Consider the following 13964-nt stretch of genomic DNA (forward strand, 5'->3'; position numbering starts at 1 on the left):
TAGTTTAATTGGAGTACACTGTCCGTGGTAGACACCAAATGTCTACATGAGACCATGTACAATGGTTCAACACAATAATATCATTCAACACCCACTTTTTCAATTCCCAACACTCTACATCATTTTCTCTCTCTTAATTCAACACTCATTCAATTTTTACCTCTCCAATGATTTTTTCATTCAACACCCTACCCCACCACCTTTTATTTCTTATTCTTTATTTAATTTTATATTTTTGTTTTTATAATTACATAAAATTAAAATTATCGATTATAATTAAATTAAAATAAAGATACACTTAATTTTTTTTTGTTTGTAAAAACAAAATTTATTTAAATAATTTATTTATATTTTCTTAACTTAAAATGCAATACAACAAACTAAGCATGCAACACACAAATAGCTTAAAATGCAAGACAACAAACAAGCACACAACACACAAGTAATTTATTTAGTACGATACAAATCATCTTCAATCATGAAACATTCCAAACTTTGTCCATATGTGCTTCACTAGATCTGCTTGCAATTCGTGATGAACATTTGGATCACGCAACTCGGATCTAGCACGCACATGATTTGCAAAAGTGGGTAACACCTCGGTCGAGTATGGTTGCTGTGTACTAGATCCACTTCCCTCAGATTGCTCAAAATCGGTCCAACGTTGAGCATATGTATCTCGTTCATCCTCAACAATCATATTATGTAATATGATGCATGACCTCATGATTATACCCAAATCAGCTATGTCCCACAAGCGAGCTGGTTCACGGATGATTTTAAATCGAGCTTGAAGCACACCAAAAGCACGTTCGATGTCCTTCCGACAGCTCTCTTGATGTTTTGCAAATAACTTATCGGGTTCACTTTGAGGAAGCCTAATTGATTTGACGAAAGTTGGGTAAGAAGGGTAGATACCATCAGCTAGATAGTATGTCATATTATAGGGACGTTGATTCACAAAGTAATTCACCCTTGGAGTCTTTCCCTGTTCCACATCATCGAACACTGGTGACCGGTCTAGAACGTTTATATCGTTCAACGTTCCCGGACATCCAAAAAAGGCATGCCAGATCCATAGATCATGAGATGCAACTGCTTCAAGAATAACTGTGGTGGTTCCCTTATCCCCCCTGGTGAATTGACCTTCCCATGCTTTAGGACAATTTTTCCACTCCCAGTGCATGCAGTCAATACTCCCGATCATCCCTGGGAACCCCCGCATTTCACTAACATGTAGTATTCTTTGAAGGTCATCTTGGGTTGGTGCTCTCAGATACACTTGCTCATACAGTCGTATGATTCCTTTACAGAATCTACGTAAGCACTCCAATGCTGTAATACCTCCTATTTTTATGTATTCATCTACCGCATCTGCTGCCACACCATATGCTAACATTCACAATCTCTTGCTCTTTTAATTCTTTGAATTGAACCCATTCCTTTTCCACCTTCTCCAATGTCTCGCCCTTGCTTTTCATTTTACCTTTTTTTTTAGCTGCCTCCCTACCCATTGGACGAGCACTAGATCCTACATAGTCCTCGTGAGATCTCTTAGATCCACTACTCCCTGACCCAACATTTCCTCCCATCTGACTACCATAACGTGGTTGATCACGGAGAGCGTGTCATTCTTCATTCAAAGTAAATTGAATATTCTTCCCACCTGCAAACAATTCCTGCGCTTTTGTCAAAACATCATCTTCCGACCAACCGCTTCCTTGCATACGCTTAGCGCTTTCATAAGCACCAATCCATTTATTTATTATTTTGCTCATATAATTAAAACGGTTTCGGCAGGCAACTAGATCGCGGGGAGAATCGAATGAGCAATACTCATTACAATACTCAGCAATTTTACCCCAATATGTTTCTCCTCTCTAGTTTCTCCCGACAACACTGCTTGTTCCATATTTAATCCATGCACTAATTAGAACCAAATTATGTTGAGTGTTCCATGCTGGTTCCTTACTTCTCTTGCTCTTAGGAGTTGAATCTTCTGGAGTGACTTCATCAGCAATTGCCATGCCACTAGGAGTTATCTGTGTTGAAAATTCAGGATATTGAGTTGCACCAACATTTTGAAAATTATCATTCTCCATTGGCATAGAACCATTAAACGGGGGTGTTTGAGATGGATATCTCATCATAGATCCATAATATGGATGAAAGTTTGGAACAGAGGATGATTGGTTGAAATTTGGTGGAAAACCAAAATTAGGTATGTTTTGAGGACGTTGGTTGAAAAATTGATTTGGATTTGGATAATTGTTGGGATTTTCGTAGTTAAATGGGTAATTAGAATAATTTTGGTTGTTGAAATGGTTATTATTGGGATCCATTTCACTAAAAATAAGATTAAAACTTCACTTAGTTTGCTAATAGAAAGATAATAATAAGAAGAAGATGGTGAAAAACTTGGTTTTTTTTCTGTGTCCAAATCAAATGAATCAAGTCTCTATTTATAGAGAGAGAAAAATCATGAATTTTGGTATAATTTTTTTTTTTTTTAAATTAATTTACAACGAAATAATTGAGGTTAAATTATGAAAATGATAAGAATCCGGACAACCAATTAAAACGCGCCACGTGTCCTTATCTTTCCAAAATGCGTTTCTCTCTCCGACCGTCTGACCTCTCACGCGCCCTGTCGGCGCGTGTGTTGCACGCGCCAGTTTTCAGCCAATTTCGCGCTGCCACGTGTCCGGCCTGGCAGGGTTCAATTGTGTTGAATTGGTTCACCTTCTCTCTCTTCTCTTCCCTCATTCAAGAGACTTTCAACACACCATTGGAGGGGAAATTGGTGTTGAATGTGCCATTAAACAAACCATTGTAAGTGGTCTGAGCTTCTTCTATACCAACCGGTGTCCCGATGCATTGGTCAAAGAAAGGAAAAAAAAGGAAAATTTTAAATTAAAAGTAATACAATATTTTTTAAATTTTGAATGAGTTGATTATACAAGTTTCAATGTGATATTATTATATTTGCTCCTTTAATCAGTGCTCTGAGATACCGGTTAACATTTCCCTTCAAATAAAATTATTTTGAAGTTGAAAAATTTTTTAAAAAAAAAATCGTTTTCTTAACTAAAATCTAAACCACCTTTAAATGAAAATTTGTTATTAATTTTTTATCAAAAAATAGATTTGTTTTTTTTAGAGAAAATAAGATTCAAAAGATTGTACTAAATTGTTACATATTAAAATAAAATGATTTTGACCTTGAATGATTTAAGTGCCCGTTTGTTATAGTTTTTTTAAGAAAAAAAAATCATTTTTTTAAAAATATAAATATAATCACTTTTTCTTTGTGGTGCCCGAGGTTCGAACCTCGGATCTTGCATATATTATGCATTGACCTTACCAACTGATCTAAGTTTACGGGGACATAATCTCTAAATTATTTTATATCAAAATCACTTTTATTTTAATATGTAACAAACGGACCCAATTTTTTTTTAGAGATTTTATAAAAAAAAATAAAAACTATTTTGTGTTTATTTACGGTTATAAAAAATTATTTACAGAAATAATAATAATTTAGTTTGTTTGGATACAACTATATAAAATTGGTTACAAAATTAGTTCAACCTTTTGAAACCTATTTTCTCTCTCTTCTAAAAAAATCTATTTTTTGAGAAGCTACTCTTAACTTTTTTTTTTTAGGAAGAGAAACTACTCTTAACAACTTCTCATTTGAAACTGTTTTTAAATTTTTATTTTTTTTTAATTATAACAAACGCATGCAATACTGTCATCGTGAGCTTAGCTCAGTTGGTATGAACAATGCATAATGTAAGCAAGGTCCGAGGTTCAAACGTCGGTCACCGCAAAAAAAAAAACGCATGCAATACTTTAAAAAAAAAAACTAGGCTTAATTACTCTTTTGGTCTCTTAACTTATTTTTTTAGTTTCGTTTTGGTCCCTTAACTATTAAAAGTTTCGTTTCGGTCCCATAATTTATTTTTGGGTTTTCTTTTGGTCCCTTAACTATTAAAAGTTTCGTTTTGGTCCCTTAACTTATTTTTTGGTTTCGTTTTGGTCCCTTAACTTATTTTTTGATTTCATTTTGGTCCCTTAACTCTAATACATTCATCCTAACATAAAGGACTAAAGGGGTTGACGGAGGATGAGTTAAGGGACCAAAACGAAACCGAAAAGTAAGTTAACGGACCAAAACGAAGCTTTTAATAGTTAAGGGGCCAAAACAAAACCAAAAAGTAAGTTAAGGGACCAAAACGAAACTTTTAATAGTTAAGGGACCAAAACGAAACTAAAAAATAAGTTAAGGGATCAAAAGAGTAATTAAGCCAAAAAACTATATAACAAACGAGCTCTAAATTTTTAACAAAAAATATCTTTTATGTAGTTGTAACCAACAAACTAAAATATTTTTTATGAATGTAGTTGTATCCAAACAAACTAGATTATTTTTTAAGACAATAATACTCAAAAGATATGTAGTTTTTGATTCTCATACATCAAATTCCGAGCATAAGGAAAGCATTATGGTACTCAATAAAAGTATTGGAATTTTATGAAGAATTAGAAGATGATATGAAAAAATGTCAAGAAAAAATCAAAGCTCTGGTTAGAAAATGTTCTGAACACTTTGATGAGAACATGTTATGAGGGAACATACTTTGATGGACACATCAACAGTCTCGGTGACTCCGACCAGTTTTGTGTTCTTCTTATGGAATGTTGATTTCAAGTTCTAATATTATTGTTTGTCTTCTGACCACATACAAAAACAAACAAACAACTTCAAATGACAAAGAGAATGTAACATATCATTACCTAAAAAACAAATGACGCTCTTGGTACTATTCAACGATAGATTCCATTTGAGACAAAATTCCAAATCTGAATCAAAGCTTCTCAAGAATGACTTTGATGAGTTGGCAATCTTCAACCAAGGGCTCTCTCATTTCTCTCCTATTTAAGTACATGGGCAGTTTGAAGAAATCCAGAGACTACGAATTTTTACAAGTGTCAAAACTCTGTCAAATTTAAAAGCACTCAAACACTTAGAAAATTCTTACAAACTTAGTATCTTAGAATTTTTCAGTGTTAGAAGTTACTTGAGCTTAAAGTTAGGTTACCACTAATTGAATTCTAAAGTGTAAAAACATGCAAACTCTTTTGTAAAACACATGATCAATTTCTCGAGGATAAACATATCTTAGTGACTTAAATGAAGGTGTAGGTGGTCTTTGTTTATAGTATGGCCACCGTTGAAAGAAGACTTTAAGTGCACGTAAGAGGTACTGGTTGTGGTGTTATGAGAATATAAGCCTAACTAGAGGTGGTCTTGCAGCTCTAAAGTTGAAAGTAGATGTTACATTATTTTAAGAAACCAAATTAGTCTATTAAAATTGAGGTTAGAAAAAATTGAATTTAAGACTTGACATGATCCTACGTTATATCAACAAAAAAATTTAGATTGAATAACAAAATTATGTTCCTATCATCACTTAAGACTTTGATTGTGACAAGTAATTGTCTTTTTGTACATGAATGGCCGGGGTCCATTATATATACTATGTTGTAGTCACCATCACCAAACAATGCGGTGCATTGTTATTACGGACTCTTCGAGAGAGAGAGAGATTTGATTCTCTTATTTCGTCATCTACAACTATACACATAGTACGCTATTAATGTCAATGTCTTTCTTCTTATATTGTACTATCACATAGCACATACATTCATTCGTTCACACTATCACATACTTCTTCTCTATTCTCTTCTACCTGTCTTCAAATGGCGATTATTCCATTTCCATCCAACACCTTCTCTTACCACTTCTTCACCACCACCACCATCACACTTCCTCGCACCAACTATGCTCGTCCTCGTTGTTTTCGTGTCTTCTCTCAATCCAACACAGAAACAGTGCAGATAATAAGAAAGTGTTCCCCTTTCCTAGAAAGTTCAATGCTTGTTGGTAATAATAATAATAATAATAATGCTGCTGTAGACTCATCACATGAGTGGAAAGTTGTTCCTGATATTTGGAGATCTTCTGCTGAAAAATATGGTGATAAAGTAGCCTTAGTAGATCAATATCATCATCCTCCTTCAACTATCACATATAATCAGGTCTTTTTTTTTTCTTTAGCACTAGAAAAAATAAGTTGCTATTTTTTATCCTTTATATTGTTCTTATACTTTGTTTTGGCATCTATTGCAGTTGGAGCAGGCAATTTTGGATTATGCAGAAGGCCTAAGAGTTATTGGAGTAAGGCCGGATGAAAAGCTTGCACTTTTTGCAGATAATTCATGTCGTTGGCTAGTTGCAGATCAAGGTGTGTCAATCTTTTTTTCTTTTTCTCTTCCACTTTCAGTGTATTGAGTCTAGGAATTGCCAGTTGCATAAATCTTACTACATGTGTGAAGGAAGTGTTACTATCATAATAGAAGACATGTCTGGCGTCCAACACCAACTTCAATTAATTCATTTTATTAAGTTATTACCGGTGTTGTGTCGGTGTTTCATAGAAAATAACAATGTTTATGATCATATATGTGAAGAAGGGGGAGCCTTGGCGCAAAGTTGTTGTCACGTGGCTGAAAGGTCACGGGTTCAAGTCCTGGAAACAACCTCTTGTGTAAAAGAGAGTGTAAGGCTGCGTACAATACACCAGAATGGTGGGACCTCTTCCTGGACCCTAGTGCACCGGGCTGCCCTCTTATGATCATATATGTGAAGGAAGTGTTACGTACTATCATGTTCTGTAAAAATTATTCCATTGTTTTATAAACTGTTTTTGTGAAGGTTACAACCATAAGTGAAAATCAATTTCTAATTTTCATACTTTCGTATATATGCCAAGCTTAGAGGAAGATTCACAATGTTTACATACTCATAAGTTGTGAAGGTGCTTAATTAGTTTGCTTTATTTGTGCGTTAGTCCTTAGAAATTATATTATGGCATCAGATGTTTTTGTATTTTTGAGACATACATATGGATTAACACCTGTAATTTTTGCTTGATATAGTAGTTGTACCTTTTTAATTAAATCCATGCTATATTTCTAGTCTAGGCATGATGGCAAGTGGAGCAATCAATGTGGTAAGAGGCTCAAGGTCATCAGTTGAAGAGTTATTGCAAATATACAACCACTCTGAAAGGTTTTGGAAATGCCTCAATTCATAGCTAGTCTTAATTGGCACATCCATATTGTATGACTAAGATTGTGTGTTATAACTGCTAACAATTCTCAACAAATTGTTCATTATATGTTAACCTTTTGTTTTGGCAATCATTGTTAATGCTCAATCTTCATTGGTGACTTCAGTGTTGCACTAGCCGTGGATGGCCCTGAAATGTTTAACCGAATTGCAAAACCATTCTATTCAAAGACTGGCATGAGATTTATTATTTTGCTTTGGGGAGAAAAATCAGACCTGAATCTGATCGCTGAAGAAAATAAGGAGGTCCCAATCTTTAGTTTCATGGAAGTCATAGATTTGGGACGAGAGAGTCGCATGGCATTGTCTGATTCTCATGAAGCTAGTAAGTCGACTTTTTTCTCTTCAAACTCGGGTTATATTATACTTAAGAATTGTCGATCAATACTATTTGAAAATTTAATAATATATGGTCCCCCACCTTCTTGAGAATTCAACAATATATGGTCCTCTCAAATGAAAAATTGTCCTTGTTGCAAGTTGTAACATTTCTTTTATTATCCAGAAAATATTATTCTATAACAAAAACAGTAGACAGATCAGAAATTGAATTAAGTTCGAAAATATTAGCATTAATTTGATAATTAATCGTAACTTGCTACCTAATCTGTCAGAATTAATTGTCGAGAACGGTTTGAGCTTCTCAGCTAAACACCTTTGCCAAGTAAAATAAAAGTAAACAGGCAATCACATCTTTTGTTTTTTGGAGTAGTGCCAAACATTTCTTCCTTGTTGAGCAAGTATGAGTTTTCAAACATATGTGACAAAAGGGCAACCCGGTGCACTAAAGCTTCCGCATACACAGCGTCCGGGAAGGGGTCCCACCATTTAAATGATAAAGCTTGGTGGAAGTTTTTAAATTGTTGTCGATTGTTCAAATGATAGTCCTGTTGAAAAATACATTTAGCCGATGCTTTGAACTTTAGATAAGGAGCAATCAAATTCCTCAAAGAAGCAGTAATCTGTTTCTTCAGCGAATGCTTTGTTTCATATCTTTTACCAAACTGTTTCTTTGAGATTTAATATTTTTTTACCATTACCTATGGTGTTTCCATTTCTTCAAGACAATATTTCTCCTAATCATCTAAAGAAGCAGTAATCAGTGCTTTGCTACTTTTCTACCCAGCTACTTTCTACATTGATTGCAGGTCAACGGTATGTTTATGAAGCAATCAACTCAGATGACATTGCCACTCTTATATACACAAGTGGAACAACTGGAAATCCAAAAGGTGTTATGCTTACCCATCGGAACCTTCTGCATCAGGTTTCATTACAATTCTTCTATAAAATTTATGGTGACAGATGCTTCCAGAACTAGAAAGACTCTGTTGGTTATGGCTATCATTTCTTTTTTCCTGTTGAAAGTGGAATAGTAGTATGTCCAGCAAGAAGTTCTTGACAAAAGTTCTCATCATCTCATTTGTTTGTCATAGTTTTGTTTTTTTCCTGGGGGTACTATACCCTATTACGGCTTGGAAATTTTTGTTTGAGTTTCAATTGAATTTAAGTTGAAAGTAATTCTTGGCTTTATCTTACCATTTATGCCACATCATTTGTTGTTGAGTTTCTAGATAAAAAATTTATGGGACACTGTACCTGCTGAAGTTGGAGACAGATTTCTTAGCATGCTGCCACCTTGGCATGCATACGAAAGAGCTTGTGAGTACTTTATTTTCACATGCGGTATCGAGCAAGTGTACACAACCGTGAGAAACCTGAAGGTATTATTACTTTTATCATATGTTTGAAACATTGTTTATTTGTGGATTCTTAAACATTTATAACATGATCTGCTACTTCAACATTAGGTGTTGAAAAAAGAATAAGCTAAAGGGGTTGGCTTTTCTTGAAATAAAAAGATCAATAGCACATTTACTCTGCATGTTGTAAATGTCATTTTGTTATTTAAATGCACAAGTATTAATATATTCTTCTTCTTACTCTATATTTTGCAGGATGACTTGGGGCGTTACCAACCACATTACATGATTTCTGTTCCATTAGTTTTTGAAACATTATACAGGTACGTCCTCTACGAAGAAGTCTACAAATGCTCATTGAATTGATGATATGTTAAACAAGAAACGAATTGTATCGAAATATGTTGCCTTTTGTCAAATATTTCGACCATCTCCCAATATGATGCATGGATTTGGTTCTTAAGCAATGTTTAGGGGCAAGTTAATAACAAATATTCATGGAGAATAAAATTGGAAAATTCCTGCAATTTGTAATTCTACACAAGGGTTCTTATGTTTCTGATAAGCCTCTAGACTCAACCAGTTAAAGGAAGGGGCCCAAAGAAAGTGTGATGAACCAATTTATCAAATAATCAGGAAGTGTAAAATTACTGTGAAGAAATCTATGTTAGAAAGATTATGTATCTCAGGATAATCACTTTCATTGTTTTTCTTGATTGTTTTCTCTGTAGTGGGATCCAGAAGCAGATATCTACTAGTCCCCCTGTTAGAAAGCTTGTCGCATTAACGTTCATAAGAGTCAGCTTAGCATACATGGAATATAAACGTATTTATGAGGTAACTTTGGTCGCGAGCTCTTTCTGTATGATCTTTGAAGAGTTTAGAACGATTCATAAACTTCCCCCCTCTATTTTTAGATTAAATGCTCTTAATGAATTGTCATCCCTCTTATCTATACTTTGTAGCTGTGAATCATCTATCAGTTAAATGATTATGTTGCTTCACCTACATCATATACAGTATCCTAATTCCTAGCTCATGAGCTGCATTATAACTCTTTACTTTGGAGGCCAGGCCACTGATTGTAAATTTGAAATACTAATCGTTCATATTTCATTTATTTTAGCATCATTTTTTTTTTACAAGTTTATTTAAACAAGTATAAAAATATGGTAATTCCTAAATCTCACCAAAGATATTGCTGTAATGCTTTTACTAAAATTCAAATATGTTTGCAGGGTAAATGTTTAACAAGGAATGTGAAGCAGCCTTCCATCGTCAATTCAATGTTGGACTGTTTATGGGCAAGAATTATTGCCACAATATTATTTCCAATTCATCTTCTAGCAATAAAATTTGTCTACAGTAAAATCCATTCAGCTATTGGATTATCAAAGGTCTTTTTTTCTTCTAATGCAATGTATATAATTTTTTTTCTGTCTCATTTCTACGGTCTGTCTCTCACTTCGGATTTTTTTTTAGGAAAATCATGAAAAAGAAACTCTTGATAATATTTAGTTTTGCAATTTTTACGAGAAGAGAAAAGTGAAGATATGTGACGGATTCCACGTGTCTAAACTACAAACAATAACTGAACTATGTAGACTAGAGATAATGAAATCACATATTACAGTATGATGTTCTGATACATGTAAGGCGTTGACTACTTAATTAAGTGTATCAGAGTTAAACTTGGTTGTGTGATCAGGATAAACTATGATAGCATAGTTGCACCTTAGTTGTAATTGATCACTTAATAGTGTTTTGAGATGCAATGCAAAACTAGAAGAAAGTGTTTTCAGATTTTTCCCTTCTTTTCTTAAAACCAGATAACTTTAGAAAACATAGCAATATTCAAGAAAAATGTTTTTCACAGTTATGCTGTTCTGATTTCCCTATAAAAGAAGTATCTTTATAGTTGTTATATTCTTTCTTTTGACCTTCTTGGGATCCTTCCTTGGTCCCCCCTCTTTGGATTGACATATATTATAATCTAAATTATTCTAACCTTTGAACCATATTCTGTCATCATTCATGATATTGGAAATTGAATTTGACATGAGAAAACTTTATGGCACTACAGGCTGGAATAAGTGGGGGAGGTAGTCTGCCTTTGGAAGTCGATAAATTTTTTGAGGTCTGATACTCAACACAGCTGTGACTTGCAACCAATTTTTCGGAATCCATTTCACATTGGTGCCTTTTATAATATACAGGCAATTGGAGTGAAAGTGCAGAATGGATATGGTTTAACAGAAACTTCACCAGTTATTGCTGCTCGACGACCTAGATGTAATGTAAGCTATGTATCTACTGTGTCGAAATTTCTCTGCCTGTATGTACCAATATGTGTGTTAGTGTACATACATTTACATGAAAATTGTTTATTAATTAGATCTTTATTTGCAATCGCCAATAAGTCTTTCTTTCTTTTTCCTCTTTATTTTGATGCTTTTTAACAAAATTCTCTGCTTGATATGTTTTAGCGCTGTTTAACTTTTTGTTATAACCACTATATAGCATGGCATTCATAATATATAGTATTTTTATTTGTTTGTATGTTGATTTTGCAAAGAGTGGGTGCTTTTATCTAAGAATGTTACAGATGTAATCTTTTGAAGGTTATTGGATCTGTTGGGCATCCAGTTCAGCACACGGAATTCAAAGTAGTAGATTCTGAAACTGGTGAAGTTCTTCCACCAGGTTCAAAGGGCATTTTGAAAGTCAGGGGTCCACCAGTGATGAATGGATACTACAAGGTAATGTGCTTATCAAAATACAAACCTTTCCCAATACCTTTTTGTCAATGTTGTTCAATCATATAGTTAAACCAACCTTCATTGGCATTCATGACACATCAAACACCTTTTCCATGATATTCAAACAACCCTGTCAAAAGTATAGGAGTCTATAAGCGTAGCGTATTTCACAATTCATAGGCACATCATGTGATTTTATTGATGTTTTCTGGATGAAGTCATGATAGTTACGTGTCCTATTATTGCATTAGAATCCATTAGCTACAAACCAGGCCTTGGATAAGGATGGCTGGCTGAATACTGGTGATCTAGGGTGGATTGCTCCCCATCATTCTACTGGGCGGAGTCGTAACTCTAGTGGTGTGATTGTTGTGGACGGCCGTGCTAAAGACACTATTGTGCTTTCAACAGGTATAACAAGTTTCATTATAACTGTAATATGATTTTAGCTTTTTAGCTTTGAATCTCAAAATAGAAGCAAAACTGATATTTAACTGCAAAGTTGAAAGCTCTCTGTAGTCTATATTAGTATATTTTACTCTTGAAGTAAAGTCTTCATATAGTTTATAGTACACTAATAAGCTATTTTGTTCTGCAATTTTCCTACGTTATCTACCTTCCCCAAATTGTGCACTTTTGCACATGTCTGTCTTTTGTAATTTTATATGTTTATGTTTTTGTTAATAATAGTGTGAATTTTGGTTATAGCAATTTCTGCACAACTTTGAATTAACAATCGACTGTCTTGGTTGTTATTGGTTAACTGTTTGGCTTTTTGAACTTAATTGCAAACTTTTCTCTCTATGAAGTCTCTATGATCACCAGTTTTCTGTTCCCCTTAGGTTAGTAAATACTAACCACTTGGTTTAATAAGAAAAGGTGAAAATGTTGAACCAGCTGAACTTGAAGAAGCTGCCATGAGGAGTAGCATAATTCAACAAATTGTAGTTATTGGTCAGGTGAATTCTTGATTTCTTTGAACTTTTGATAGCTCAAATTCTATCATTAGAGTCTGTTAATCATTTCAAAATGTAATGAATTTACTTATTGGTAATAACTTTAACATATAGGATAAGCGACGTCTTGGAGCTATTATCGTTCCAAACAGTGAAGAAGTTTTGAAGGTAGCTAGGGAATTATCGATTATAGACTCCATCAGTTCTAATGTTGTTAGTGAGGAAAAAGTGTTGAACCTAATATATAAAGAACTAAAGACCTGGTAAGATTTGTCTCATTTCTGTTTCTTGTAATAAATGTCAGAAAAAATTTATGCCTTTACAGATTTTTCTCTATTGCTATGTTTTTTTAGTGACCGTGTTATTGGTACGAAGTATCCACCGGCTTTGCCGATGAGTACTACTGCTATGTTTACAAACTGGACTTCTTTTTTAAACTCTGATCTTGATGTATTTGCTTTTATATCATTCTTCCTGTCTTGTTCAACATACAGGATGTCAGAATCTCCATTTCAAATTGGACCAATCCTTCTTGTAAATGAACCCTTCACGGTTAGATTTTGGAATTTGAAGTTGTATCTATTATGTTATTTTTTTAATCATAAAATTGACAAATTTGGTTTATCCTTTTATTCAATGGCAGATTGATAATGGTCTGATGACACCCACCATGAAAATTCGAAGGGATAGAGTTGTGGCTAAATACAAGGAGCAAATAGATGATTTATACAAGTGAACACCCTAATTTATACAAGTCTCCAAATAAATTGACCCCTGAATAAAACTGTATAATTTGTATGAGTACATGTAACTTTTGTACTCAAACAGTCACTTTTATCAGCAGTTTGTAATAATATTTGACATTCATTCTATAACTAGGTTGTACGGGTAAAACTTATTTATTAGCATTAGTTTAAATAGGTTCATAAAATTGATAAAACAATATACTTTATATCCAGGGTTGGCTTTGTAGAAGCCTTCATCCCCCAATGTTACAGATCATATATATATGCCATGCCAAGTGAGCATTGATCATTACTCAACAATATACTTACTGCTGCTTCTTTTTTCCTGACACCAAATTACTCTCAATGTTCTTAAAAAGAACGAGAATTCTCACATTACATGCCCTTAATTATGCATGATCTGAGGTTAATATTGTCTGGAACAATATATTTTTTAGCAACAATACTAAAAAGCGTATGTATGTAGCTAAATTGGCAAAAATGCCGAAATCGTTAGGTCGAACGTCATGATCGGGTTTGAACCCCGACACCTCCACTAGTGTGTAAGTTTACAATGGCTTTGCCATTTCGCCAATCTACAAGAATATTTGTATAGTTGAGAG

At 33.9% G+C, this 13964-nt stretch overlaps 2 protein-coding genes across 4 annotated transcripts; one reads left to right on the top strand and one right to left on the bottom strand.

The window, feature by feature from the left end:
* Nucleotides 1-4: 4 nt before the first annotated feature.
* On the bottom strand, nucleotides 5-1592 carry LOC112417429 (uncharacterized). Its single transcript, XM_024773103.1, has 3 exons — nucleotides 1487-1592; nucleotides 736-1377; nucleotides 5-42 (listed from the first exon to the last, which is right to left on the bottom strand). Exons 1-3 carry the CDS (start codon nucleotides 1590-1592, stop codon nucleotides 5-7), a joined length of 786 nt encoding a protein of 261 aa, XP_024628871.1.
* A 4021-nt stretch (nucleotides 1593-5613) lies between these two features.
* LOC11410333 (probable acyl-activating enzyme 16, chloroplastic) lies at nucleotides 5614-13689 on the top strand. 3 transcript variants are annotated; one of them, XM_024772234.2, is made up of 17 exons: nucleotides 5614-6105; nucleotides 6197-6311; nucleotides 7051-7138; nucleotides 7306-7523; nucleotides 8347-8465; nucleotides 8773-8922; nucleotides 9157-9224; nucleotides 9633-9738; nucleotides 10140-10298; nucleotides 10985-11038; nucleotides 11118-11198; nucleotides 11523-11660; nucleotides 11912-12071; nucleotides 12558-12619; nucleotides 12731-12879; nucleotides 13111-13168; nucleotides 13260-13689. In XM_024772234.2, exons 1-17 carry the CDS (start codon nucleotides 5767-5769, stop codon nucleotides 13350-13352), a joined length of 2157 nt encoding a protein of 718 aa, XP_024628002.1. In that variant the 5' UTR covers nucleotides 5614-5766; the 3' UTR covers nucleotides 13353-13689. The 3 variants fall into 3 exon arrangements, with proteins under 3 accessions (XP_024628002.1, XP_003629618.2, XP_024628003.1); XM_003629570.4 differs by having other exon boundaries at nucleotides 5617-6105; nucleotides 12540-12619; nucleotides 13260-13682; XM_024772235.2 differs by having other exon boundaries at nucleotides 5963-6105; nucleotides 7046-7138; nucleotides 12540-12619; nucleotides 13260-13678.
* Nucleotides 13690-13964: the final 275 nt, after the last annotated feature.

The sequence above is a fragment of the Medicago truncatula genome, chromosome 8 (assembly GCF_003473485.1).
Source record: "Medicago truncatula cultivar Jemalong A17 chromosome 8, MtrunA17r5.0-ANR, whole genome shotgun sequence".
Lineage (NCBI taxonomy): Eukaryota > Viridiplantae > Streptophyta > Magnoliopsida > Fabales > Fabaceae > Medicago > Medicago truncatula.

What these genes read in the sequence shown, in the direction of transcription:
- LOC11410333 (XM_003629570.4), top strand. Translation starts at nt 5,767, where the DNA reads ATGGCGATTATTCCATTTCCATCCAACACCTTCTCTTACCACTTCTTC. An exon ending in GTTTTTGAAACATTATACAG is followed by an intron (nt 9,225 to 9,632) that starts GTACGTCCTCTA and finishes TTTTCTCTGTAG; the next exon opens with TGGGATCCAGAAGCAGATAT. An exon ending in TTGTAAATGAACCCTTCACG is followed by an intron (nt 13,169 to 13,259) that starts GTTAGATTTTGG and finishes ATTCAATGGCAG; the next exon opens with ATTGATAATGGTCTGATGAC.
- LOC112417429 (XM_024773103.1), bottom strand. Translation starts at nt 1,592, where the DNA reads ATGGGAGGAAATGTTGGGTCAGGGAGTAGTGGATCTAAGAGATCTCAC. An exon ending in GGAGGCAGCTAAAAAAAAAG is followed by an intron (nt 1,378 to 1,486) that starts GTAAAATGAAAA and finishes ATGGTGTGGCAG; the next exon opens with CAGATGCGGTAGATGAATAC. An exon ending in GTGGGACATAGCTGATTTGG is followed by an intron (nt 43 to 735) that starts GTATAATCATGA and finishes GGTCTCATGTAG; the next exon opens with ACATTTGGTGTCTACCACGG.